Genomic DNA, 27,995 nt, shown 5'->3' with positions numbered 1-27,995 from the left:
CTGGATGGCATCCCTTCCCTCCGGCGTATCAACCGAACCACACAGCTTGGTGTCATCGGCAAACTTGCTGAGGGCGCACTCAATCCCCCTGTCATATCTTTTGATATGTTTTGGAAGTTTTCAAAAAATGCAAACTATTAAGTCTGAATAGACCTGAAATCAAGCGTTAGGTGGCAACTCGGTGAGCAGCAAAATGTCCGGTGCCTGACGGCTCAGCACGGGAGTAGTTGTCTTGAGTGTGAGCTTCATGGTGGCTATTACTGAAGTAATTTTGTCCTAATTTCGCTTTTTACGTGCCAAAGTACCCGTTTCTTAGGTAAAATAACTGGTGCAGAGGCTTTCCGGGCAGGCTCCTCAGCTCCCTGCCTGAGGGCGAGGTGAGCGGCACCGCGGGATACCCCTGTGAGGGCGGGAGAAGGAGGGACGGCGTTTCCAGCGGGTAGGACGGGCCGCTGCCTGCCTCACAGCGAGGTGAATCGCTTAGCAAAGCCCTGCATTTTGCCTGAGTGGGATGTAACTTGCACTGTAAAGCAGTTCCGTGCCCCCCGGCTGGAATGGATTATCGTTGTTCCCTGAGGTGAAGAGCTGTCTGCCCTGCTGGCTTCTCTGTAAAGGCAGAGCAGGGCTTGGCTGTTGCTGCTCTGAGGTGAGGCTGGCCCCAGGTGCTGGTGTTAGGGCTGATCAAACCATCTAACAAGTGGTAGCTGAGAGTGCACAGAAACCTGAGGTAATCCGTTTGTAACCTCCCCGGGACAGGCAAATACTGCATTTGGGGGTTGTCTAAAAGTGTCTGAGAGGACTTGAGCATGGATTAAAGCCTAACGAGGCCTGATTCTACCCAGCCCTCAGCTGGGGTCAAAGGCTCTGAGGTATCTCTGTTTTACTGCTGAATATATCAAGTCATTTTAGTCAAAGTATTCCAGGCATGGAGAAATAACTGATTCAACAGCAGTAGCCAGAGCTATGATTGTTGCTATGGGAGAAACAGTACAGTAAGAGGGAGCCTGGTGAGCATCAAATGAGCATAATGTGAGGTAGTGTGCAAAAAGTGAAGGTCTGTAGTAGCCCTGCACTGCAGAGAGTTGTGAACACCAGCCCCGTGGGCTCCTGGAGGCCGGCTGGCACATCCCTGAGCATCCAGCAGATCAGCAGCTGAGCAGCACCTAAGCTGATAAAAGAAAAAAGACTTTTTCTGGGCGCAGCTTTGCTTCCCCACTTCCAGCAGGTGTTGTGAAGGAACACTCTGCAGCCTTCCACATGCAAAGTGCGATTACAGTGTTAGGAGAGTAAAACTGGCAAGTTCATTGAAATCAGCTGGAAAAAGAGCACCAAGAAAAGGGTCTTCGAACAGCGGCTTCTTTTGTTTGCAGCAGTCACCACCTCGAGACTCCAGCGGTAAGCGCTGCATTAGCAGTGTCCTGCTGGCAGCCCGCAAAGCCGCGTGAGTCAAACCCCTCCTCCCCTGCCTGGCTGAGGTGCTGCCTGCGCTTAGCAACTTCCATCAGGGCATCGCGGCGAGTGTGTGTAATCGCAGCCGGGAGGCTCCAGGGGAGAGCCGTGCCTTTAACGACGAGGGGATGCACATTTCTCCACTACAACCTTTCGTAGTAGCTCCAGAGAGGCAAACCTTAGTGCAGAGGCTCCGTGTGTGAGAGCGGAGTTTTGCCCGTTGCACAGACTGTCACTGCAACTTTGCGAAGGACTCCTCTTTTTTTGTTTCTTGTTATTCCTGGACTTTGTGACAGCGAAGAGCTTTTCTGCACGTTTGAACGATGAGTGGCTGTTCAAAGAGATGCAAGCATGGGATTGTCAAATTTGCTCAGACTATTTTCAAGCTCATCACAGGCACTCTCAGCCAAGGTAAGTTTATGTTGTTCTTTTGTGCTGTTGGCTTTGTGGGGGTAGCTTTGTAGCCTTTAAGGAGGCTTGCGTTAGAGTTCATAATTGTCTCTTCAGAGGTGTTCTGGTTTAATTCTGGGAACTGGCTGCTCTGAAAGAAGTTGCTATGTGCTGTGAAGATTGGAGCCTTATGTAATTGTTTTTAACTTGTGTAGTGTGTAACCCGTATTTGTCAACCTGCCACAGCTCGCAACTGTAGTGAGCTATTTCAGTGTGTTCGAGATGTGTTTCTGAAAGCAACTGATGTGAAGCTCCAAAAATTTAGACTTTGTAACTGCCAGTAATCGGTGCTTCTGTGTTATTTTCTACTTTATCATTTCTACTTGTTTGAAGCATGTGTGTACCTTGGTTCAAAATCTAGGTCGCTGCTTATTGCGTGCATGTGGGTACCTTTTGTATATCTAAGTTTTGCTTGTCAGCTGTGCCCGGTGTGCCTTCCCATGTGCAGGTGGAACAGTAAGTAAGTTATTTATGTTGTACCCTTCACTAAAATCAAACAATAAGCAAAATAAATCCTCTAGTTGTCTTTGTAAATCTAATAGTTACTGTGATGGTGCACTGACGTGAATTGTTATGTTATTTTTGTTGGTTGTGCCTTTCATAGTGATACATCTTAGCAGCACCTATGGCAGCTGATTAAATGAGTATCGGTGACCTTTTTGAGAACTCCTGACAATAGTAAACAATGGTATGCTTGACTGCTGTTTGCATGTTGAAATATGGACAGCGTTTAAGGGAGGGTCAGAGTTCTTCAGGTTTTGTGTGTGTTTGGTTGGAGGGGTGTGACTTTTGGCATTGATAATATAGTTCAGACTAAATTATTAGTGGGAAGATTTGTGTAAGGCTGAAGAGTTTCTGTTATGGCAGATTTTTACATGCAAAGTCTGAAGCTTTTTTTTAATGTGTTTGTAGTCAAGGAGTAAGATAAGTTTAGAATTCTCGGAGGTGTGTGGCTGTGTTGGCTGTCTGGAGCACATATGCTCCTGCATGAATTTTAATGTTTAAGTTGTTTTCTAGGATAAACTATGGCAGGCTGAGGTGACTTCTAAAATAGTAAATGTGGAAGTGCCAAGAACTGTTAAGTACAGCTTCCTTTAGTAGAAACTGGGGGGAACTTATTCAATCTGTCTCTCTAGAAAAGAAATATATTTCTAAGACAGTTTTCTCATAATGCCCTCACTGGCTTTCAAATGAAGTCTGCTGAGCGAGAACATGCATCCTTCCTATGAAGAATACTGGACAGGTTTGTTGTTTTTAAAATCCTGGTTTAAAATTGCATCTTCTTGTACTTAATTATTCTTCTTCCACTCTCCTGCCTCTGTCATCCAAGGGCTGTCAAACACCAGCAAAGGAAAGATTAAAAACCATAACAGGCTGTCATAGAAAAGAGGTGTTATGTATTGGTTATAATTCAAGATTAATGACAAGTTGTCTCTTTAATATTGAAAACAAAGGAGAAATCATAGGACTAAATATAGTGAGAAAAATTATTTATTATCATGATACAGGAAAGAAAGTAGTTGTAGGATGCTGTCTGCAGGACCTCATCCTCTACAGCATGTCAGTGTGGTGTATTTGGATATTATATTTGTGTTTTTTTCAGGAGATAATGGAACATAGGGTGTATGCTCTTAGATTCAGCAGTGATAGACAGTAAACTTTGTGCTGTTTGCTTGAACTCCCTTTAAGACAAGGTGCAACGTGAGTTCTGGTGGTGCTTCCCCATGTGCTTGTCTAGAGCAGTTTGTCTAATGGCGAGTTTTCAAGCAGCCTCTGTGCATCTTCTGTTTGCCTTGCTCTGGCAAAGGGGTATGCCAACATTTGAGTCTGACAGTAGAACAGCACTGTGTGGAGAGCTGGAATTAAGAGTAGAAAATGTCCAAGGCTTGCTCCCCCCACCACTTCCCTTTTTTCTGGAAGATGCTAGCACTGTACTGCCATTGTCTTTGCAGCCAATGCATTGATATCATACAGTCAGACCTGCATCTTTCTAATGGCAATATCTCATTTCAGGCTGCTTGGATTAGGTAAGAGTGGTTTCCTATGATTCAGAGAATTCAAAACTCTAAACTTTTTTCTCTACTTAGCTGCTTGTGTTTTGAACTGGAAGAACCAGATCCAGGAAGAAATAAACCATGTGAATGAGTTTGTTGCATAGATATCAAAGACATATTAAATGTTTTCATAACATTACCTATGTAACTCATGACTAGAAAGAAAATTATTAGAAAACTTGCTCAGAAGTGTTGAATTAAAAGAGAAAAAGTGTTCGTTTGTGCATTTATCTCTGAGCTTGTTGGTTATTTCTTTTAATAAAAGGTCTGCATGTAAAGCCAAGAAATAAACTGTTGAATATTGCTATTATTAAGGGGGTTTTAGCATACATCATATACATATCTTTGAATAGTCAAGTACCATATCCCTTGTGTTCTTCATCCCACTCTTGCCTCATTTCCTTCACACTGTTTATTTATTTTCTTTAAACGCTTTTTACAAGGGAAATCGTTTGTGAGACACAAGATTCATTCTCTTCTTATGCTTCTATCTCTCTGAGGGTTGTGGAAGTGAGAGATACTCCACAGTTCAATGAGGTGTAATCCTTAGCTATGCTCTATGACTTCTGCTTGTCTTGATAACATTTTTTCTTTCACCTTGATTATTTAAAAAAACACAATGAGACTGTCTGAGCTGCAGCTAGAAAGTTCTTCCTTTTGCATCAGGGTGCAATGGGGTCGCAGCCACTCCCTGCAGTTGGCAGGAAGGGAATGGGCACACTTAATACCACTGTGTGCTCACCAGCTTGCTCTGTATATCCTGATTTAAACCTGTAGCAAATCTAGGAGGTTGTGAGCCAAGAAGCTCATAGCTGGTACCTCTGCTAGTGAATTTTGCCAGCTTCCCTCTTAGTGAGTTCTTTGGAAAACCTAACAGAGCAGAAATCTCTGCTGCTGTGTGAAAGGCCTCTTCCATGAAGAGCTTTGTGCAGTCGGATGTATGCATTAAAGAAAACATGTCTGGAGAAGCATGCCCCTTCATAGCTTTGGGGAGCAGAACGACACTCTTATTCTCCTTCTGGGCTTACATGGGGGTCTAGCACACGCAGGAAAGGAGTTACTATGGTGATGGACAAAGTGTGAGCAGCAGCACTTTCACCAAAGTCGCCTCAAATATGTGTGTGTAAGATTTTGTTGTTTTCACATCACTTCTGTGGTATGTGAAATAGTTGTTCATCCCCCATGCCCTCAGAGAAAGTAGGGGTGATAAGAATGAATTTGTCTGGGGCTTCCTGTTGAGCAGAATGATTAAATCACAAGCCTCTGTGTGAGTGTGAAGATATTGCTAATGTCATTAAAAACCTAGTATAGGAGGGCCTTGCTGAGTGACCAGAAATTAAGCTGGAATGAGAACTCTTGGATTTCTATTAATGTATTCTAATTATCAACACAAGAAAAGCAAGATAATTTTAGGGACCAACTTTTCCAAAATGTTCCTTAGCAAAAATAGATAAGTTTCTGCAAATTAACTGCCCTTTCACCTTTGTTCCAGGGCTGCCCCTCTTTTATTTGTGCTATTAAAATGCTTGCCAAAGGGTCTCATTTCTATTTTATTGCTTCTCCCATCTCTGTTCTGCAATGTAATTCATCTGGAACTGGTAATTTGTCCACTTTTCATAGTTTTAATTGCCTAATTATCTGTTCAACTTCAGCGATAAAGTCTTCAAGCATCTTACTCTGCCCACAACTTCCCTCACCATGAAAGAAAAAAGTATTCAGAGTGTTTCATAGCCATGTGATCTGTTTTGCTGCTGCTTTGTGAATCCAAATTGCAGCTAGTCTTCTGAGTTGTTATGTGAGATGGTAAAGAAAGTCGTGGTCCCTTTTAGTCATACACAGGCCTTGTCTCCTCTCAGTGGAAGTTAATCTTGTTCCTTTGGAGCATACTGGCACTGCATTAGGTTTGTCTTAATGACTTCAACCTCTGAAAATGCAAGGGTAGGGTAAATGTTGCTAAATGCTCTGAGGATTTAGACACAGGGAGTCTCATTGCAGTTGTGCAGGTGATGCCAGAACCTGCACCTGTGTGACACATGGAAAGATATTTGATTCTCCTGCTGCTTTGTAGCACACCTTCACTCCTTGAATTCTGGCTACTGCCTTCAAATTTAGAGAAGCTCTGATTCAGAGGGCTCCTGTAGAAGCTCTTATATGCCCTCTCTTTATAAAACTTTTCTGAGTGTTTTAACTGGTTTTAATAAGGAAAGTGGTTACTGAAACCAGGTGAATAACGTGCTTTTACAGAGTGGGGTTAGAGCTTGTCCATGTTTCTCAAAAGGTCCTGAAAAGAAAGCGAGACTTTCTGTGCACGAAATGCTGTGTGAAGTCCCAGTTAAAGAGAGGCTGCCACTCTCTTCACTGTGCCTCTTGGAAAATAGTCCACAACTACTGGAGCTTCACAGTCCAGTACCTGATCTGAACTCTACCCAGTGAAGCTCTCCAATGTCATTGTATGAGGTGTCTGTGGGTTTTGTTTTGCTGCTTTTAAAACTCAGCATACCTAGTTATTTTTTCTCCATGCTTTTGCATCTTTGAACCAAGTAAAATACACCTCTGCCTGGTGTGGTACATATTTGTATGTCTCTGAAAAATGAATTGCAGATAAATCTTTTCTACAAAAGCTGCACTATTAGAGTAATCTGAATATACATACATGCATTCCACTTGTGTCTTTCATCAGGAACAAGATGAATTTTAAGAACTGAGAGTGAGAGGAAGTGGTGATGCAATAGTCTTCCTTTCAAAACTCTATAAACCTCTGCTTCTAGAAACTATTACCTCTGCAAACATATGACTGCATGAGTGCTAGAAAGTTAAGAACTCAATTGTTTGCAATGGGGTAGGCCCAAAAGAGAATAATTTTACTTCAAAAGAAGAAAATATTCTCTTATCCTTTTGGAAACTGTTCAGAAAGGGCTGGGCTTTTGTTGGGTAATTTTTTTTTTTTTAGTGGGTATTTGTTGTGGTTTAAGCCCCAGCTGTAAATTAGAACCACGCAGTCTACTTCCTTCCCCCACCCCCCAGAGGGATGGGGAGGAGAATCGAAAGAATGTAACTCCCACGGGTTGAGATAAAAACAGTCCAGTAACTAAGGTATAACACAAATCACTGCTGCTGCCACCAATAATAATAATGATAAGAGAAATAACAAGGGAAGAGAATACGATACCGCCCGCAGGAAAAGAGAGCCCGACAGAAAGAGGACGTGCCCTTCTGGGTAGCTCCCAGTTACATCCCCTGGCATGACGTGCTGTGGTATGGAATACCTCTTTGGCTAGTTTGGGTCAGGTGTCCTGTCCCCGCTTCCTCCCGGCCCCCCCTCCTCCCTGGCAGAGCATGAGACTCACAAAGTCCTTGGTCAGACCAAACATCGGTGTTATCAGCTTTGTTCCCAGGCCGAAAGTCAAAAACACAGCACTGCAACAGCTACTAAGAAGGAGAAAAACTGACTGCTACTGCTGAACCCAGGACAGTATTTTTTTTAAATCATGTTCTCCAATAAGCATTGTGCGTGCTGTGTCTGATATCTTAGAATATTGTGGAATCTTGTATCATATCAGTGGGTAAACCAAATGCTTCTCTGAATATTGGGTATAACAGCTGTGAGGTTTCTACTCTGAATATGTCTGAAAAACACAAGATGTATTAGTTTATCTGTCCAGGTCTGTATTCAGGACTACAGTAATAGGCAGTTTCTCTAGAGAAATATGTATAGATTTTATTCTTTTCTGCATAACTGGTGGTTTAATTTTCAGATACCCTCATTAAAAAAAAAAAAAAAGGGCAATAAATCATGGTAGATTCTATATCATAGGAAAACTTTGGAACTCTATTGTGTGGAGGCTAATTTTGGTTGGTTTTGGTGGTTTTTTTAATTTTTCTTTTCATAACCAGTGGGCTAACCAGAGATATGCTGCTGGCCAGTGGCTAAGGCATTTCTGCCTATGTTGTAGCTATGTTGAGATGCTAATTTGCCACTTAGGTTTTGTCATTTAAAATGGTGCCAAATGAACAACCCACAGCATATTTTGACCTAATGGACCCTATTACTATCCACCTATTGAATGGATTTAAGTGTAAAGTGATAACTTTTGAAGATGGCTTAAAATAAGTGGATAGTAACATGCATTAAATCATCCTAAAATTAGTTTAAATTAGCACATGAAGTGTAATTTTGAGATGTAATTTTATTTCCAGTAGCACAACACTAAAGGGTGACAACAAAGCAACACTTGTCTGTGTTTTCCATGCTCAGAAACAAGTCATGAGCTGCAAGTCAGCTCTATTTTGGGCTATATTCTGTATGTATTTTTGTGAATTATTGCTGGACTGTAGAGTGTTTTCAAACCTTGACCACCTTGGTGCTAGCAGCTAAACATGCAGGAGTGTTTCTACTCCATGTCAGTAAAACTAACTGGTTTCCTGTGCAGGAATCCACTGTTATGGATGTAAATGAAATTCTGTCCTGACTCTTCTTTATGATGGTATTTTAGGTAATCCCGTTCTCGGACTTTGCTGTTGTTGTTGTTCTTCAGTGATTAGTAAAGCTCATAAATGGAAATGTAATGGAAAGCAGGCATGGGAAGGTTTTAACTATAGCAGCACTAAAGCTTGTGATGTAATTGGAATGAATGTTCATGGCCAACTTCTTCCACATTTGCACAGCTTTAGTAAAACCCAATAGCATGTATATATAATTTGACTTTAACTTCTCAGCTGGCTTTAACTTCCAATTTCATTCTTTGTAATGACTGTTTCACAACATCTGGCTTGTGGGGCACAAAGGTAGAGTACATTTAATGCTAGTAACTATAAGTAAAGTAGTGTGAGGCTTAAAAATAAAAGTGATTAATGCTTCCTTTTACAAATGGGAGATTTGCTGCAGTAGCCTTACATTACAGAGTGAAATTGTTATCACAGGTCTGATGAGGTGCTCATCATGTGAAGCCAAAATAGAGTTTTGAGAGTGTAAAAATAAAACCTTGTTATATAATTTACATAATTACATCTAGCAAAAGATAATATAGTTTTAATCTGTTGCAATCTGAAACTTCAAAACTCTAATGAACAACAGTTTAACATGCCTGCCTTTGAAATTTTGAGTGGCAACTTCAACTTTCAGGTTAATCTGTCTTATAAATGGGCGATAGTGGCATGACATTTTTCTAATGCCTTTTTTTTTGTTTTGTTTTGCATGATATGATGGTGTTTTCCCACTTGTAAATTCTTCAGCTAGGAGATCGGATGTTTGTTTCTGGATGATTTCGGCAAGAGTCATGTTTAAACTGGGTAATGAAAGATATAATGAATGAATACATCCATTCTGAAGGGAATACAGTGTGTTTGACTCGGTGAACAGCAACCAACTTCTTTCCTCACTCGTGCCATGAAGCATGTAGAAGGCTAAGTCTACATAGCAAAGTAACTGGTTTTGAGGCTCTGAAACTCTTGTCTGCTTCCTTCGTCTTCTAGCTATGAATATGTAAGTGTGAGGAACTCCAAACAATGATTTTTTTGGTGCCCTAGTTCAAATCTGAATTCCAGAAAGTTTTACCCACCTCAACAGCCAAAGTAATCTATGGAATCAGGCCGGGGAGGGGTGACCATGCTTTAGGGGTTTGGGTGGAGGTGTTCTCCTGAAGCTGCTCCGGTTTATAGAGGTGGTTTTATATCAGTGTTGTAGATCTGGAAGGCATGTGTGATTGATGCACTGGCTATGTGGGACTGCTCTACCCTTCTCTGCTCCTCTTGCAGCTAGGGAGGCTGGGCTATTTACCCTTTCATTATGGGCCTTTACAATATCCCCTGGGGTCAGAGAGGCTTTCAGAGGTGGACTTAAAGGTAAGGATCAAGAGAAGTGTATTACTCACTTATCTCTCTGGATCCACTTTTAATTGTGTAGAACCTCATCTGAAAGCAATGTGAGTAATGCAATATTTTGCCTTCCTGAAATTGTTCTTGTAATGTTTTCGCACCTTGAATAAAGGTGGCGTTCTTCATCAAGCAAATGCAGTTTAAAAAATGTCTTTGAATTGGCTGCTGAGGATGACATGGTCTGGGGTTTTTTGGTGTATACCCTCATAGCTTTGGTATAAATACCATTGATTTATATATTGTCTTATCTGTGCACTTTATTACCAAAGTGTTGTATGCTTCAGGCAAATGTGCTGCATACTGCTTTGTGATTAAGACAATAATTCACCATAGGACCACATACATTTTCCAGTCTGAATTAGAAATGTGTATTGGCTTCAAATGAAATTAATAACAGGTCCCTGGGGAAATCACACTATGGAGAATATCATTCTTTCTCTAGAATGGTTTTGTACGTTTGTATGGAAAGATGATGATGGGTGGTGATGTTGGAAGGGGGGATATTCCAGTGAAATAAGTGCTCCTAATATGAACTCTTCCTAGTAGTTCACAAATAGCAATTTTCGTGATTTCTGTGCAGTGCTAGTGGTGCTCAGAAGGGAGGACTGTGAAGGCCCTGTCATCTTGCTTCTGGTATCAATCAAGTGTCCTCTATGGAAGTGCAGGGAAACCTTGTAAGCATTGTGTTTAGTTAAGCAATAAATATGCAGTCTCTCCATTCTCGTTGTTACCGTGTGATGTGGGGGACTGGAGAACAAAAATGAGCAGATTAAAATATTGAGGTATGAATAAGTTATCTGTTGAAATATGCCCACTTTAACATAACTATTCATAAACATGAATTGCTGTTACTTAGCAATTTAAGTCTCTGTTTAGTGATAATAAACAGAATAAATGATAAACTTCATAGTCTGTCTTTCAAAGAATAGAGAAATTATACATAGCAATTCTTAGAAAGGAACAGTCTGGGTTTTGCCTTTTATGTTCACAAGTCCTCATGGTTACCCATGAAAAAGCGTTATTACTACTGCACAGTACAGCTACTGATGAGTGTCAGCAGCAGCAGCCTTCTGGTAGTCCATCAACATTCCAACAGTTGCAGTTTGTTCCTGGAGTAAAGCAGGGAATAAAAAGTGTGACAGATTTTTATCGTTTACACTTTGGTAGAGATAAACACATTACTTTAGAGGAATAAGCATGAGCTGCTCTACATCAAAATGCTTAGCCTAATAAATCGTCTAAAATATGGCTCTTGTCACACCACCTTGGAGTAGTAAAACTGCAGCTGACTGTCTATAAAAATTGCACGAGAACCATCTGGATTCAGTCTAAGAGGAGGCCAAAAGAAATGAAAATCACATTTCCAAATGTAAAATTAGGGGACAGCTAAGTAAGCTTGAAGCTGACAAAGGCACGAAAGTAAGGTAGGCTTCTCAATTTCCTGCTTAACGTCTGTTTGCTGTGATAGTTTTAATTCTTTTTTTTTTTTTTTGATCCTATATCTGTCACATTCTGTGTAAATGGGGAGTAGCAGTTCTTTAGCTCGTGTTTCAAGGAAACTCATAGTGGTCAGGAAGTTTTTGACTTAGCTTGCAAACATGTTCAAAGCCCCCCGGTTATTGAATTCTGTGTTGATGTTGATGCCCTGAAAGGAATTTTATCACTTGTTTCATAAGAAGCAATTTGAGATTCAGTGAATAAAAGCCTTTAAATGTAACCCATGCTGCAGATGTGGTACCTCAGGATGCTGCTGTGATTGTTACTGGCATCATGGTGAGCTGTGATAACCAAGGTTGTTTCAGTTTTCAAAAGGTTTCACTCATGCAATTGTAGTGATGCTAATCATTCCTTCAGAAACTGAAAGAAGTGCAGTTTGCATCAAGGGCTGGCACTTGAATTTATGGGGTAATACCTCATGCTGTGCCCTGTGTTTGTCTTAGAAATAATTCTGCTTATCGTGAGGTTTCTGTCTTTTACACATAGAAAAATGGGAGGAACATTTGCATTGTGAACACCTGCAAAACCACTGTTAGAAGCTGAACCTATGGGCAGTATTTCATGGGGAGGTAAAACATCAAGATCGCAGACTGCCTTGTGAAGGCAGCTGTGATAAACAAGCTGTGCATTTGTCTTTATAAGAGGAAGAAATGGCAGTATTAGGCAAATATAACTGACAATGTTTAGTATGCAAATAAAATTTGTCAAAGCAAGAAAAAAGGAGCCCAGAACTAAGATTACTTTTACCAGTCTGGGGTGTTTTTTAACAAGTTGGAGGACTGGGGAATGAAGACTTAAGTCCAACATTTAAACTGTAACATCTGTTTCCAAAATGTTGTATCCTATCTTAAAGCAGTTACTTCCCAATGATCCACTCTGACACTCTCTTGATGATAGAACATCCCTTAGTTTTAGACAGTCTAGTTGCTTGTGTCTTTATTGCACTTTGTAACTCCACTACAAGGCATTAGCTATGTACAACTTGAGCAAATAAGCACCATGTATGCATACTGAATTACTGGAGGGGTTCAGTTACCTTTTTGCATCAAACCAGCTGTTCACTCATTTAACTTGACTTGGAAGCCACTTGTGAAGCAGGAAACCAGCAGAAAGTGAATTTCTGAAGGAGGTTGTGTGATGTTGTTCTGGTTTTCTGCCTATTAATGATTTAATTTCTGTAAATATTTGTATTTTCAGCTTAATTCTTAACCTTTTCTTTACCAAATGGGACTGGAACTAACATCTGGAATTTTGAGAAACTTTTACTGGTGTTGTGTGAATCAAGTTCCCCATGGGTTTTCTTCCTCTTGTCTGTATACATCTCTGCATACAGGGTCTTGTCTATTCCCATTGATAGCCCTTTGTAAGGCTGCAGTAGTGCTATAGTGTAGCCTGTTTTTTTATCCACCATCCTACTTTATAAAAAGGTATTTCTAAGCAAGTTAAATATGTATTATATTAGCAAGCTCTTTATGACAACTGTTGACAGTAACCTCTCGGAAACAAATACCTGTGTGTAGTATTAGTGCATATATAAAGCATTGAGTAGTTGTCAGGGAGATGAAATCAAAACTAACTAAACTATTAGTAGTGTATACACAAATAGCACTTGCAAGCTGATCCATTCCTCTCTAGAGCTGAACTTGCTGACATTGCCATATGAATGCTTTGTGTTGTGCAAAATCTGAGTTGACTTGCAGTAGTTGTTTGTAAGAGGACAAAGGGAAGCAGCTGTCCATGGCCTCAGATCCTGGGCCTGGAATTCTCAACTCAATGCCATGAGCACAAACAACTGAAAAAAGTATATGGTGTGCTCAGAAACTAGAAAACTGTATGTGTGGCTCTAAAACACCTTCTCATAAGGCAGCTTACATTAAAGGTCCTTTTATTTCACCGTGTTTGGCATTAATACAGAGCTGTAAATGCAGAGAATTCAGCTAAATTGAATTCCATTACTGCACTAATATAATTGACTTCAGTAAAAAATGCTTTCTGCTTTGCAAATGTTGGCTTTTGTTAACAGCCTTCAATCTCTTAAAACAATTCCCATTGACTTGCCCAAGTAGCTAAACAAGGTTTGAAAAAAAATCTGGTTTTAATATTGTACCTTCAACAAAATAGATATCAAAATGTAACCTTGGCTACATAATCTGAGCTTCTCAAGCTGAAGATGCTCTGTGATTAGGAGCCAAGAACATGGGTGTGCTTGCAATTAGAAGTAGCATTAGAAGGAGTTATAGCAAAATAAACACAAATTTGGTAAGAGCTGGTGAAAACCTGTTTTAAAAGGTCAGTGTGCTCTGCACCCAGCTCTCTCTTTACCCTCCTTTCCCTGAACCATAAGGGGTTGCACAAAGGGCATATCTTCTGGCATCAGACTACTGAAGGAGAGGGTATAAGTACTATGCAGCAGCCAGGAATGTTCTTCAGCCAAAGAAAAGCCTGAAAACAATGATGTCAGCAGCAGGGTGGGCTGCTGACACAACGAAAGAGTAGAACTGAGACATGGGAGGCTCTGATTGTTCCTGACTGCCTCTTGTGCCAAGGGACATTGCCCTTTCTCTATGACTTACTGGGAAAGAGATAATGGTCTTTCCCTATGTCTTTCATGGAAAACCTGTTTAAAAAAGATTGTGCACAAGTCCCTTTAATTTACCAGAAAAATGCTCTCTGCAAGCCCTGCATTGCATGGACTCTTCCACTTATCCACAGCAACGTCTCTTGGCATTCTCACTGTTTTTTGCATCTAATACTGATGAATAAAGCTGTCAACAGGCTGCTGTTACACCTGTTGATTTGACCATCTTGTATCACAAACCTCTTTCTGTTCATAATGTAGTACAATTACAATATTTAGTAGGATGCAGATCAACTAGGGCTAGAAATGCACTTGCTGGCCATCTTTCTTGGCTTTGTTCTTCTTTCCAGTGGAACCGTATGCAGACTGGTATAGGTATCCCAGCCAACCAAAGTGGAAGTCATGTGGGCTTTAAACAACAGAGCACTGAGAAATACTTGTAAGTAATGCTGCTGTAATGACATCGCAGTATTAGAAAGCAAAGAATGAAGTTGCACAAGGGACTGAGGAAGAGGAAGGACTCTAAGCTTGAAAAGTCACAGAGAAGCCAGGCAAAGAAATACAGTCTGCAAGCAGTTGTCATGGTGCAGCTTTACTGACATGCATCTTTTCCCTGCTCCAGTGCTACTCTGAAATTAAACAGTGCATTACAGAGATCAAAGGGATCCCCTATGTGTGTTTTAGCACCAAAATGAACAGAAAGCACCCTCAAACCTGCCTATGCCAAATAAAATTCTGTGAAGCAGGTAGGAATTTATCCTCTGGAAGCAAGTTTGTTGCTCTGTTTTCAGGAGGGGAATGCAGTTTCTATAGGACACCAATCCAAATTTCCCCGTGATTTAAGAGCCCTAGTGAACTATAAACCAATCAAGGTACCTTTACTCTTCCTTCTGAAGTCCTTTGTGTAAAAAAAGCCTTTATTTCAGCTTAAATCGACTGCCTTTTGTGCGTGGAAGCACAGTAATGAGAAGTTCTCCATTCTGCTTTCTGTGTACGAATTGAAGTTGACATTTTTTTCTGATGAGAGCAGCAATAGCATGGGAGAGAATTTCAAAAAGGAGGGTTTTGTTTTTTGGTTTTTTGGTCCTGGTTTCAAGAGAAGCATCACAAATGTTTATGCTTTTTCTATGCTATTTGCTGCAGTGTTATGTTGCATGGAAAATACTGTGTCATATCCTCAGAGTTTTTCAGCTTGCACAATATTCAAGTTTTTCATTTTCAGTATGAATGTTACAATTGCATGAGATGTTTGTGCAGTTAGAATTCGAAAATGGATATTTCAGTTTGAAGATATTGAAGGGGGGCAGTAGGGAAATGAAAGATTTAGGTGATAGTGTCTACATTTTAATGGAGAAGACCCTGTCATAACTAAAGAATAGTTTTAAACCTATGCTCAGTTTCAAGTCCTCTGTGTACACAGTTGTCTTGGTTGATATCTTCCAGGTAAAGCATAAACAATAATTTAACTTCTTCAGCATTCTCCATCCTAGTGTTTGAAATGGCAAAGCCTCATGTCTTATCTGTAATTTCAACTTGTATGAGTTCAATAAACTTGGAAATAAACTTTTAGAGCATTTATCTAACAGATAGCATTCTGCTTGGTTACAGCCTTAGGAGAAGGGTGCTGACTAATGTCTGAATGAAATCTCTGCTCCAGTCTTGAGCAGGACCTGATTGATTGCCATTTCCTGGACATCTGTTTGATTAATAATAATGTCTTCTACTAATTTAAAGTATTTGAGTTGTTGGCAGTATGTGCATATTGGGAAGGAGATCAGCAAGTCTTTACTTTCTGCTTTAACTTACCTTATGGTGGGAGGTGAGGCTCTGTGCAGAAATAGGGGCAGTAGGGTATAAAATCCGTGCCAGAAGCTAACCTTTCGATTGGGTTAAGCCTGTTGCATGCCAGGGTCTGGATCAGAGGAAACACTGCACATGTAGGAATAAGGGGAAACTGTGTCTGTCCCCTCAGGGAAAATTGTTAGCTCAAATTAGCAGTGACTCAGCCATCAGAGTATTCCAGGCTTTTAGGTATTTTGGGACAGATAACTTTCAACCTGTTGTCGTACTGGAGCATTTTAAGACCTGTTTCAGAGCTGGGTGTGATTCAGCAGCCTGACCTGACAGTGTTCTCATTGACTCCTTTCTCAGGATTAGATGGGCATTGATTGTGAGGCTGAGATCTCTTGATTTTCAAGAGCACCATATATATGATCAAGTGATAGTTGTCTGACTGTTCAAGAAATACAGGTTACAGAATGTTAAAGCAGTAGCTTTAATTTCTTCAACAGAGGACCAGTGGGATGTGGTTTATCTGAGTGTGATGGGATGTAAAAATTAAAAATGGAAACATTATTATAGCTTGTATTATGGGGGAAGAGGTTGATCATAACTTTTCCTCCCAGACATAAAGTATATTGACTATTTGATTAAAAAAGCAAAGTTTGGGGTGGTTTCTGTTTGGGTTTTTTATGTTGCATATTGGTTCTTTGCCCTAATGGAGTTGCATACAATTTTCTTTGTTTCAGTGATCTTTTTCTATAAGTACCTATCAGAAGATGTATTACACTGAAAATTGAAACTCACACAGCAATATCATGATTCAAATGATGCTGCAGCAGTAAAACAAAAAAGATTAGAAATGGAGTTGAGACTTAATGTGGAAATAGTCATGATTAATGATCAGTATCCAAGTTTGCTTCAGTGAAAAGTGCATTTTAATTGGTTGGGTTGATCAGTCTCGTTATACATGGAGCTGGTTCAGTAGTTGTTGATTTTCTATTTGAGGGAGAGAGCGAGGGAAATGACCAGAGGTATAAAAGCAGAATAATGCTAATCATAAGGCAGGAGGCTGCATTGCTTCTGTCCAACATACATGGTTGACTTAGTCCTGTTGAGTAAGGTGTTAGAGAAGTGTTTCACTAGTGCGATGTTCAAAAATTGAATTGAAGTGGGTCTTTTCTTCTTAAGATGGTAATATGTGGTTTAAAACTGTAAAGATGTAAACTTTTCTTATTCTCTGAATTCAATGCAACAGGGTTTGAACTGGCTAACATTTTTCAAGTCAGATTTGTTGACTCTTATTTCTTCAAGTCTTTTTTTAATGAAGAATAAAAGATCAGAGATGCAAAACTGGAGGAGATATGGTACAATTTAAAATGTTGAATGACCAATTTCTACTAAGTTTCCCAATGAGTGGTCATGTGAAATACAGACTTCTCTCATGGCAGTTTTTTTTTGTGTACGCTCTGTTCACCTGTTTTCTTTGCGTTCAGTTGAAAGGCATTCAGTTGTGCAGGAATGAAATCATTGAAGGGAGTAAATGTGGAGAACAGCACGCGAAATCCATGTAAAAATTAACCCCACAAAAGTGAAACATAAATTGGAGCAGAAAGAAGAAAATAAGGGGGAAGGTGGGGGGGAATAGCCACCTGCTATAGACCCTCCTGCCTGCAGAAAGTGAGACTCCCATTTGTTTCTGCCAAAGCTGCATATAAACATGAAAGAAAAGCCCACTATTTTTGTGATTAAAAAGAAGTATTGAAACACAGGCTATGCTCTTCAATCTCTAATGAAAACTCAGCATTGATTCTGCTTCTCTCTTCAACCATGTCCATAGTTTTAATGGAACTGGAGAGCAAATTAATGTTACTTAAACCAGATGTGTTTTACAGCCCACTTGTAACTTCTGCCAAAAACTGTTGTTCTTTTTCCTTATCTGCAGTTGTGTGATGAGAGGTATGGAGAGGCTGCGGAGGTGGATGTGGGTGGACAGTAATCGGTGTAAATATGTTATGTTGAAGGATTGCCACTGGCAATATTCAAACACTATCCTACGTTTTTCAGACCCTAAATAGTACATTTCTTACTACAAGTACAGGGAGTCAAAAGTTTCAGTCTCAGTTGCACACTAGGTGGATCCTGAGGCTCCTTGATCCATCAGCAGAGTCGTCCTTTCTCTTCAGCTGAAGATGCTGTTATTTTTCTTGTTGCAAACCCAATAAAGATTGCTAAACCCTGGTTCATGTTGCTCAGCCCTTACGTTTCATTTTGCCACAGTGCTGTATCTGCAGATCTCTGATCACTTTGAAATACATGCTGTATTTTGAGATTTCTGTTTTGACTTCATCGAATGTCAAGTGTTTTACAGGCCAGAAACATATTCAGAGTAATAAACAGCTCTTTATGTCAGTTAGGTAGTGAATTTAGTTTTATGGTACAACAGATAATACTAGATGCAGGTAAAGTTAAAGAATTTACTAATAAATCAAACTTTATATATATTTTTTTTTTCTTAGAATTGCGTGATTTTAAATGTGCTGAGGAAGGGAGGCAGTGTTAGGTGAAGGCATTTGTTTAATACAAGGTTCTTATCCCACATGAAGAAAGGAGAGGAATAGCAGTGTGAGAATAATGGGCTTCAAAAATGAGATTTTGGCAGGCTTGGGAAGCTGGTATGTAATCTATTGGGAAGATAATATTAAGCAAGCTGGTCCCTGCTGGAAAGGGCAGGCAATGATCCTGATTGTACAGGAAGATAAACAATGTAAGAGACTAATACAGATGAAATAGTGGAAGCATGTTGGGATAAGAGCAGAAAGGTCAAGGTGCAAAATGAGTTATTACAACTGGCAAGGGACTTAAGAGATGGTGATAGAAGGTTCTAAAAATACACTAGAAATAAGAGAGACAACAGACAAAATCGTGGGTGGCTCTGGGCTGAAGTAATCACTGATTCGAACACCAGTTTATGTGACTTGTTGTTTCACACAGTTAATTGCCACAAGAAAAGAGAAGCACAGATGGGAATAAAGGCTAAAAGGTGTTTAGATAAGTCAGACATGATTGAATTTATATTGCTTGATGAAAATCCCTATTGAGGGCTAAATCTGTGCAATCTTTTAGCTGTTGGAATTTATTTCTGAGAACAGGGGAAATTTGCGAAGGGCAATTTTGTGTCTGTAACATGGTGTGGAGAAAAGAGTGTACAGGCCAACCAGCCTAAGTTTCCGAAAGAGCAGGATAATAGAATAAGTAATGAAAAAAGTCCAACTGTTTTGAGAGATGAGCCAATTCTGGAACGATTTCCTCTTTTCTATTCTCTGCCCACCCAAACCTAATCCATCCTTCTGCAGCTAGTCAGCATTTGTCAGAACTCAAACATGCAAAACCCACAACAAAACAAACACCCCCATGCCCTCTTATCCTTTAATTAGCAAACATCCCTTGTGCGAGTGTTGGAAACAGGAGATGCAGTGCTGCTTTATCTACTTTTTGTTTTGAAACAAAAGTGTCTGTACCTGACACTTGATAACCAAAGTAAGGAAATAGCATATAGTTGAAACCGCTGTTCAAAGTCCACTTTAAAACAATCTATTTAAACATATCACCCTGCTCTGCTACCAGCTAGATCTGGTGCTGTATTACTCTCATTAGGTGTATGGAGCTGGGGACTCTTCTTTTTCACACTTGATGAGGTAAATTGACAGAAATTTGGAGTATGAGCATGAAAGCTCTGTGCATCTTTATAGAGTAAGTGTTAATACTTGGTATCATACAAAAATTAGTAGTATTCCAGGAGGGAGGTGGAAATAGTTTTTCCTTCCGTTGGTGATATCTGAGCTCTTAGAACTATCTTTCCAGAGTGCTTTTTTTCCTAGTTATTTTATTAATGATCATTTTACTTTCATATTTTTATACTTGTAACCAGCTTGTCAGTGATTATATAGAGCAACTGGTGAGGTGCCTGGTGGGTTTCTGTTGCTGGGTTTAGGAGGTTTTGATTTTGTTGAAGTGTTTTGTATTTGCTTGAGGTTGGGAGGTGTTTTGTTTTCATTTGGTTTTGTGTTTGTTTTGGGTTATTTCCCCTAAACTGTGCCACTTTCAGCACAGTTCATCTGTTCTGCTTTTGGGCTGTTCTCATTCTGCTGCTAACTTGTTTCTAAATAGTGTTAGGATATAGTCCCTCTTGGATAGGACTTGGGAGAAAGAACAGCCTGCTGCAGCAGCATCTTAGAAGCAGAAATGGTGCCTACCTATATCCAGCTACTGTGAAATCTGAAACAGATGTAGCCTGCTAAAGGCTAAATGCTCTCCTGTATGGAATTGTTTCAACCCCAGTGAGATGCAGGAGTGATCTCATGGAATTAATAGTGTCTTTTAGTCACTTAGCTCTTGAATGCTGGAAAAAGCATCTGTTAATTTTTACAGCTGTACCTTCACATTTTGCAGCCAGATAAATTCTTAATTTCTGAATTTGTATTTCTGACTACTGCAGTCAGGTGTCAGTGTCTGCTTTTGACATGGAATTAGGTTGAGTTGGGAAGACGGGCAACAGAATTACACTTTATCTGTTGATTCTTCTAATTTTGAATTCATTTTTATCCTCTGAGAAATAATTCTTCTAATCTTAATATGCATATGTATATTCCTGTACATTGCTATGATTTGAGATCATGAAGTGTCATCCATCAGTTTGAGTCTTGAAATTTAAATTTTTTCATAAACTAGTTTCCTGTAGAGTCTTGATACTTAATAGCTGTATAAAATACTTGTTCTCAACACTGTCTGAGAGACTTTAAATGTCAGCTGAGTGGGTGATTTGCTGCTTTTCCATGTAGATAAATTCTGTGCAACCGTGAACCTAAACAGTGCTGCTTTTCAGAATATAAAATAAAGGAAGAAGCATGTTGTTAATTTTGTTCCAAATCAGCAACTATGGGCTTTTATTCATAACTTTAAAAAAATCCTGCTTTCCAGTGAATTACCAGCTGGGTTCAGGCTTCCTGTATTGATCCATTTGCTGAACTTTTAAAGAGGCTGTGAGACTACAGGAGCTCCTCATGCATTCAAAAGACTCATCCGTCTTTTGAAGTGGCTAGGGACTGCGAAAGATGGAACTGGTGTCCCTTGCTGACAGCCACATGTTTCCAGAGGGCAGTCTGGGACTTGGATCCTCCTGTGCAGGGTGAGCTAGTGACCTGCTGATTTCTTTCACAACATGCTTTAAACTCTCCTAAATTGTCCATTCCCAAAACACTCATCTACAAATATCAATAATAGCGGGGTTTGGGGTTTGGTTTTTTTGGGGGGGTTGTTTTTTTTGGGGGGTGATGGTTTTTGTTCTTTTATTTTCTTTTTAAAAGGCTCTTCTTATTTGTATTTGGGGTTCCTTCATTTGACAGATTTGTTCAGTACTTGTTTTCAGCCACGAAAGAGCCCCTTTCTAAGACTGAATGCATTAGTGGAGATGTTACGTGACCTTTAAGATCAGGACTATGCTTCTTGTGTTTCTGTTGAAGATTTCCAGAACCTCTACAGTGCTCATGTGCTCTTTAGTCTGGGCAAAATCTTTCCATGCTTTTGAAAGCAGCTGGTTCTTAGGCACAGTGTTGTGTGGAGAGTGTTTGGGAAAAACCACCACAAAACAACACAGTTTTGTCATGGGGTGAGGTATGTTTGCTGACATTAAATGCATTTCAGCTATTCTTTAGTACTAACTAAAATATTTAGGATTTTCCAATAACTTTATGAATTTGTTTCAGAATAACAGGTATTAAGATTGCTTAATATTTTGGCTTTTTCAACACAATCCATAACTCGAGTATGTTGCTAACTCTCTTTACATTAATTCATTTATCCTACAGTAGTATTTACCAGTGAAGCATCTGGGTTTTATCTTCTTACATTAAGACTCATTTATGAGACTAATTGTGCGATACTATCCCAACGGTGTCTTGACGCCACTGCCTTAAATCCTGTTCTCAGCTTTGGTCTGTCTCTGCAGTTCAGTGTAATCTGTATCAGTTTCTAATCTGCCTTCTATTTGCAGATTTCCCTATTGCTAGCTATATACTGCATACTTAAATACCCTGGAAAAGCAACTGATATTTTAACTAATAGAAAGACTAAACAGTTTTGTGGTTTTCTGAACTCAATTTAGTATGTTACTTCTAGGAAGTAGATGTGACAAAGACTGGAATTTCATCATCTTCTTCCGATGCCTCCTTGAGCTACGGTAAAAATGGGGTGTCAGTCAGAGCACTGGTCTGAAGCTGCCACTGAGTCAGTGAGTCATCCATGAGTCAATTAAATATTTGATTCTCCTGCTGAAATCAGCAGTAACAGCACTGTTAGCACTGGTATTTCTCATCCGTGTGTAGTAAAATGAATGGCTTTCCCTGAGCTGGTGTTCAGAACGATGCAGGTTGAGCCACAACATTAGGCAGCTTATGTATGTGCCTTGCATCTGCAGTTTCCTCACCTCCAATGGTAGACCCAATCTTCTAATACATGGTGCTACCCTAAGACTGAAGCCAAGTAGTCCTATGTTTAAAGCACAGACAGTGGGGCACACTTAAAGAGTTGTGTTTATACAGAAAATGCACAAGGACCCCTAAAGTGCCTGTTCTGGGGGGAATAAAGCCACATGGTATAAATGGGTTCCTAAGCTTGCACTGGGTGTTTACTTGAGTAATGTTGGCAATGTGTTCCATTGCTTTGGAAAGACTCCGAGTGCAGCACTTACAACTTTACAGACTAGAAGCTTCCAGGAACCATTACGTTTGGTTGGGCAATTCTGTCTTCTTTTCTCAGGCCAGCTAATCTGTCCCAAAATACACTGAAAGAATATTGGGAATTTGGGAATGCTCTATGGATGCAATTATAGCTCCATAGCCTCAGTCCTGCTAGGACAGCTTGATTCTTCCAGTCTAAACTTTTACCTTGTGTGGAGTTCTTTAGGCAAGAATCAAACAATAGGTAGTGCTTTTACCTGACCACAAAGGACCCCAAGTTCTTTCCTTGAGGGGTGGTGGTGTACTTGACTTTGCTGATCATGTGTTGAATCTCCACATTAACATGCTGCTTTTGAAGAGTAAATGATACGTAATTCAAGTTCAGATGATTTGATGGATTGTACCATATTTAACACCTTTAAGAGTTCTCTTCATTGGTGCTGTTTCATTGCTCTACTGAAAGTGGTTGAGAAAGCAATGAATTATTTCCTGTTCACAAGTGAGGCATGAAGAACCATTTCAGTGGCTGTAGAGAGGAACATCAGTAGCTATAAATGGAACAACGGAGATTTGGATTTTTTTTTTTTTTTTTAATCTGTGGAAAGGCTGATTAAAACTTTTAAAAGTTGTTTTACTGCTGCTGTTAATGTATATCTTTGTGCAGGTGCCTCAGTGCTGTATTTGGAATGAATTGCTTCATAGAGGATGTCTCATAGAGATTATTGATAAATATGATAAATGTGCATTTGTAGAAGGCTTACAGAAGCAAACCCCAGAGCCCCCCAAACAACCATGCAAGTGTTCCTTTAATGGGCTAGCTACTCTTTTATGCCAAGTTCAAGGCAAACATTTTGATGCAATAAGATCAGAGAAGAAAGAGGGATCTCTGATCTCTGTGTCTGCAGTGTATCACCTCAGTTCCCTCACCTTCAGGAGCTGGATTCTCCTTTGGTTAGGCAAACAAGTTTGGCAGTTGTAACTCTGGTTTCCTAAACACTGACAGATATGGATAGAAGATTGCTGGTTCCACTGCTTCTGTCACTGGCTTCAGGGTCATAGAACAATAGTATGTGTGAATAAAGGCAAGAAACTTTTACTCACACAACAGTATCTCTAGGTAACAATTTTAATATACTCTTAAAAAGTGCAGTAAAAGCAAAACTTGTTGTGCCAAAACTCTAAACAGGCCACACAGTTTATTTACCCACACTGTATGTGTAATCCTAGCTGTGTATTCTATAGGCTGCAGTAGGGACAGGCTTCACATTATTCTGTGTATGCAAGATCCAGCCATGGTTGTGGAATTTCTTCCCCTCACATCAGAGAGTAATTCATTTATGAGGCCTCTTCATTCATTGTCTTTCTGCCAACCTATATAGCATAAGAATAATTACTTGGAGATATTTATTCATTGCAACTATTTGATGAGCCAAGAGATGGTAATTATTTTCTGTAGACTAGGCTTAAATTCTGGTGCTACGGTTTCAGGCTGCTGCAGCTGACAGCCCCATTGACTTAGGGGCACGTGGTTATTAAAAGGAGTCTCTCAAAAGAAGTTTTCCTTCCTATGTACCTTACAAATAAGCATGCCTTATGTTCTGAAATGTTCCAGCAAAGAAACAACTCTGCAGAGCCTTAGCAACCTATAAACCAATGGGTGCATAGAACATCAACCTCTCTTGTTCAGTTTTTTTTGGAGGCACCTCTCCAATAAATTGTGCTGTCTCATTGGACTTTAAAGCATAGAAATCATAGAATCATCAAATAGTTAGGGTTGGAAAGGACCTTAAGATCATCCAGTTCCAACCCCCCTGCCATGGGCAGGGACACCTCACACTAAACCATGCCACCCAAGGCCTCACCCAACCTGGCCTTGAACATCGCCAAGGATGGAGCATTCACAACCTCCCTGGGCAACCCATTCCAGTGCCTCACCACCCTCACAGTAAAGAATTTCTCCCTTATATCCAATCTAAACTTCCCCTGTTTCAGTTTGAACCCGTTACCCCTTGTCCTATCACTATAGTCCCTGAAGAATAGTCCATACCCAGCATCCTTGTAGGCCCCCTTCAGATACTGGAAGGCTGCTATGAGGTCTCCACGCAGCCTTCTCTTCTCCAGGCTGAACAGCCCCAACTTTCTCAGCCTATCTTCATATGGGAGGTGCTCCAGTCCCCTGATCATCCTCGTGGCCTCCTCTGGACTTGTTCCAACAGTTCCATGTCCTTTTTATGTTGAGGACACCAGAACTGCACACAATACTCCAAGTGAGGTCTCACGAGAGCAGAGCAGAGGGGCAGGATCACCTCCTTCGACCTGCTGGTCACGCTCCTCTTGATGCAGCCCAGGATACGGTTGCTTTCTGGGCTGCGAGCGCACACTGCAGCCGGCTCATGTTCATTTTCTCATCGACCAACACCCCCAAGTCCTTCTCCGCAGGGCTGCTCTGAATCTCTTCTCTGCCCAACCTGTAGCTGTGCCTGGGATTGCTGTGATCCAGGTGTAGGACCTTGCACTTGGCATGGTTAAACTTCATCAGGTTGGCATCAGCCCACCTCACAAGCGTGTCGAAGTCCCTCTGGATGGCATCCCTTCCCTCCGGCGTATCAACCGAACCACACAGCTTGGTGTCATCAGCAAACTTGCTGAGGGCGCACTCAATCTCCCTGTCCATGTCACCGACAAAGATATTGAACAAGTCTGGTCCCAATAGCGATCCCTGAGGGACACCACTCGTTACCGGTCTCCAGCCGGACATCGAGCCATTGACCACAACTCTTTGCGTGCGGCCATCCAGCCAGTTCTTTATCCACTGAGTGGTCCACCCATCATATTGATGTCTCTCCAATTCAGAGACAAGGATGTCATGTGGGACAGAAATGAAGTTATTTAAAGACATTCAAAAAGTTTATAGAAGAATGGGTTTGATTTTAGTTGTACTGAAGAGCCTTTATTTCATTCAGGTTATCCTGCTCCAAGTGTGGTAGAAATACTTTGCTGAAGAGATGGAGCCTTACAATTAACTCTCTCCCTTGCCTCCAATCTGTAATATTAATCTTGTGCTATCTTTATGCTGAAGTTGAAGTATTTTCAAGTTCGCTCCTTGCTTTTGGTAATGAATGAAGAATAGCTTACTTATCCTGCTGAGACTTCCTGGAAATCTGCATGGAATTACAAGCAGTAAGAAGTAGAATCCCAGACTGGTTTGGGTTGGAAGGGACCTTAAAGCTTATCCCTGCCATGATCAGGGACACCTTCCACTAGAGCAGGTTGCTTCAAGCCCCTGTGTCCAACCTGGCCTTGAAGACTGCCAGGGATGGGGCAGCCACAGCTTCTCTGGGCACCCTGTGCCAGCGCCTCAGCACCCTCACAGGGAAGAGCTTCTGCCTAAAAGCTCATCTCCCCTCTGACAGGTTAAAGCCATTCTGCCTTGTCCTGTCCCTACAGGCTGTTGTCCAAAGCTCCTCTCCAGGTTTCTTGTAGCCCCTTTAGGCGCTGGGAGCTGCTCTAAGACTTGCAGAGCCACCTTTTCTCCAGACTGAGTAACTCCAGCTCTCTCATAAAAGATAACTGCCTCCAATATTTAGAACTATTTCCTCTGTATTACTGTATTTTCTATCCTCAAGCCAGCTTGCACATTTCGAGTAGTACAGTTAACCCTAAATGCTGAGGGTTTTTTTCTAGTATGGAAATTGCCAGAGGTAAAATATTTGAGTTGTTTTGTATGGTGTCTGAATAGGGAACAGTCTGGTGACCCCAAATTGGTTTTTTTCTCATTTCCTTACTGATATTAATAATACTTAAAAAAGAACCAAAACAAATAAGCGAAGAAACTTTCACACCAACCCCTCCAAAACTAAGGAGAGAGTATCAGTTACTCTGTTGAAAGGTATTTTGTTGTCAAGTACAGTGGGCTTACGCAATGAGTGAAGAATCTAGGGACCAGAGTCTTTTCTATGTAGACTGCCCTGTTGCTGATTTGAGGATCAGGTAATAAAAATAGCACTAGATAGCAGGATAATGAAATCAAAATTGTCAGAGGTACCAAAAGGTGCCTGCTTCTGTTTATGTACATGAAGAACATCCTGGTGACTCGCAGGGGGCTTCTTAGCAAATCACTGTCCCATGGGTTCCTCTTCAGTTGCCATTGTTGTGACCCCATCTAAGTTAGGGAAAGGTGGTCTTAATAAAAACTACTGAAAGCTGAATCTACCTCATCCACACAAATAACTTCCCATTCATGGGATAAGGCTCTATTTTACACCTTTTGCAGCTGTGGAGTTTGGTTTGTTTTTTTCCTAGGAGAAATTCTAGTTCCCTTAAGAATAGTGCTGGAGCTTTAGTCCTCTGAGTTTCCAACAGGAGAATCACCACATCCAAGCCTTATTTACTATCAGGATGCAAAAGTACTCTTGAGAGTCTGTGCCTTTTAATAGTTTCAGCAAAACAGTATTATTTATATATACATATGAAGGGCTTGCACAAATGAACTATTCATCAGGGTCTAAAATCTGTCCTCATTCTTCCTATGTTCCTTGCATGTTGCAGTTAAGTCAAGCACTATTACTATAGTCTAAGCATCAATGCTGGTGAAAGGTATGTGTAGTCAAACAGATTTCAACTGTGAATTCTGTCAGCAGCTGCTTGTACTGCCACTTCTCTCCCCCGGCAGGAGTTTTAATGCTGTGATGCATACCTTGGTCATCTACCCAACCTTGAGACATGAGTTGTTTACACCTGTCACTGCAATGGTCACTGCTTGCATTGAAGCACTTCTCATAGGAAGTGTTTTGCTGGATGTAAGAAAAATAGCATGTTATGTATCAGATTTATTGTAGACTTGATTTAAAAAAGGGAGCAAAACCCCCTAAAGCCTCTGTAGGCTCCTTGTGTGCTGCTGTAGGAAGTGTAGAGAGTGTTATTAAAACTTCACCCCTGAATGGATTACAACTTCTGCAGATGGCAAAAGAAGAGAAAAATGTTTACAGAAGCTCAAGAGTTATTGAACACACCGTTAGAACAGTTTCAGCTGCCTACTGTGTTAACTGTGTCTCAAGTGCCAGTCACATGCAGCATACTTCTTGAAATTGCTTGCAATTATTTCTATTCATGCTTTAACTTTAGAGTTCTCTGACTTGCCTGGGACATACGAGCACTGAAATAAGCAATCAAGGTGATCCATTGTAATGGATACTCTAATACAAAGCTTGGAGTTATCCTGTGTTTCTCGTGTATCAATTTGAAAATTGGCTGCGAAAAACAGTTATTTTCAGAGAATATAAAATGTGTCTATATGTGCTTCAGAGCATTCCTAAGAGTCCTGGTGTTTGAAACAAACATGTATCTATTGTGAAATACCTATGTGCTAAGCATGCAGACTTCTGTGGTTAGGTTATTGTATTTAGTAAGACATCATGGATGTTTTCTACTACACAATAATATTCTTTATATTGTAACTTCCCTTCCTAAACAGGTTTATGATGTATTTCAGTGGCAAGCCGGTAGCCTTTCTGGAGTGGTACCCTTTTTTTAAAAGTAAAGCAAGGCTAAGATTTGAGTTAAATACAAAAAACTAAG

At 40.5% G+C, this 27,995-nt stretch overlaps 1 protein-coding gene across 1 annotated transcript in view; it reads left to right on the top strand.

The window, feature by feature from the left end:
- Positions 1–1,772: 1,772 nt before the first annotated feature.
- KCNIP1 (potassium voltage-gated channel interacting protein 1) overlaps positions 1,773–27,995 on the top strand; it is a gene marked incomplete at its 5' end in the record, with an annotated part of 411,577 nt that continues 385,354 nt past the window's right edge. The window contains one exon of the mRNA XM_080627534.1: positions 1,773–1,860. Within this exon, the coding sequence (XP_080483660.1) occupies positions 1,773–1,860 (88 nt within the window). The remainder of the gene's footprint in view (positions 1,861–27,995) is intronic.

Source organism: Psittacula echo, assembly GCF_963264785.1.
Source record: "Psittacula echo genome assembly, chromosome: 11".
Lineage (NCBI taxonomy): Eukaryota > Metazoa > Chordata > Aves > Psittaciformes > Psittacidae > Psittacula > Psittacula echo.
Note: the sequence above shows the minus strand (reverse complement) of the source record. Positions and strands in the feature narration are given on the sequence as shown.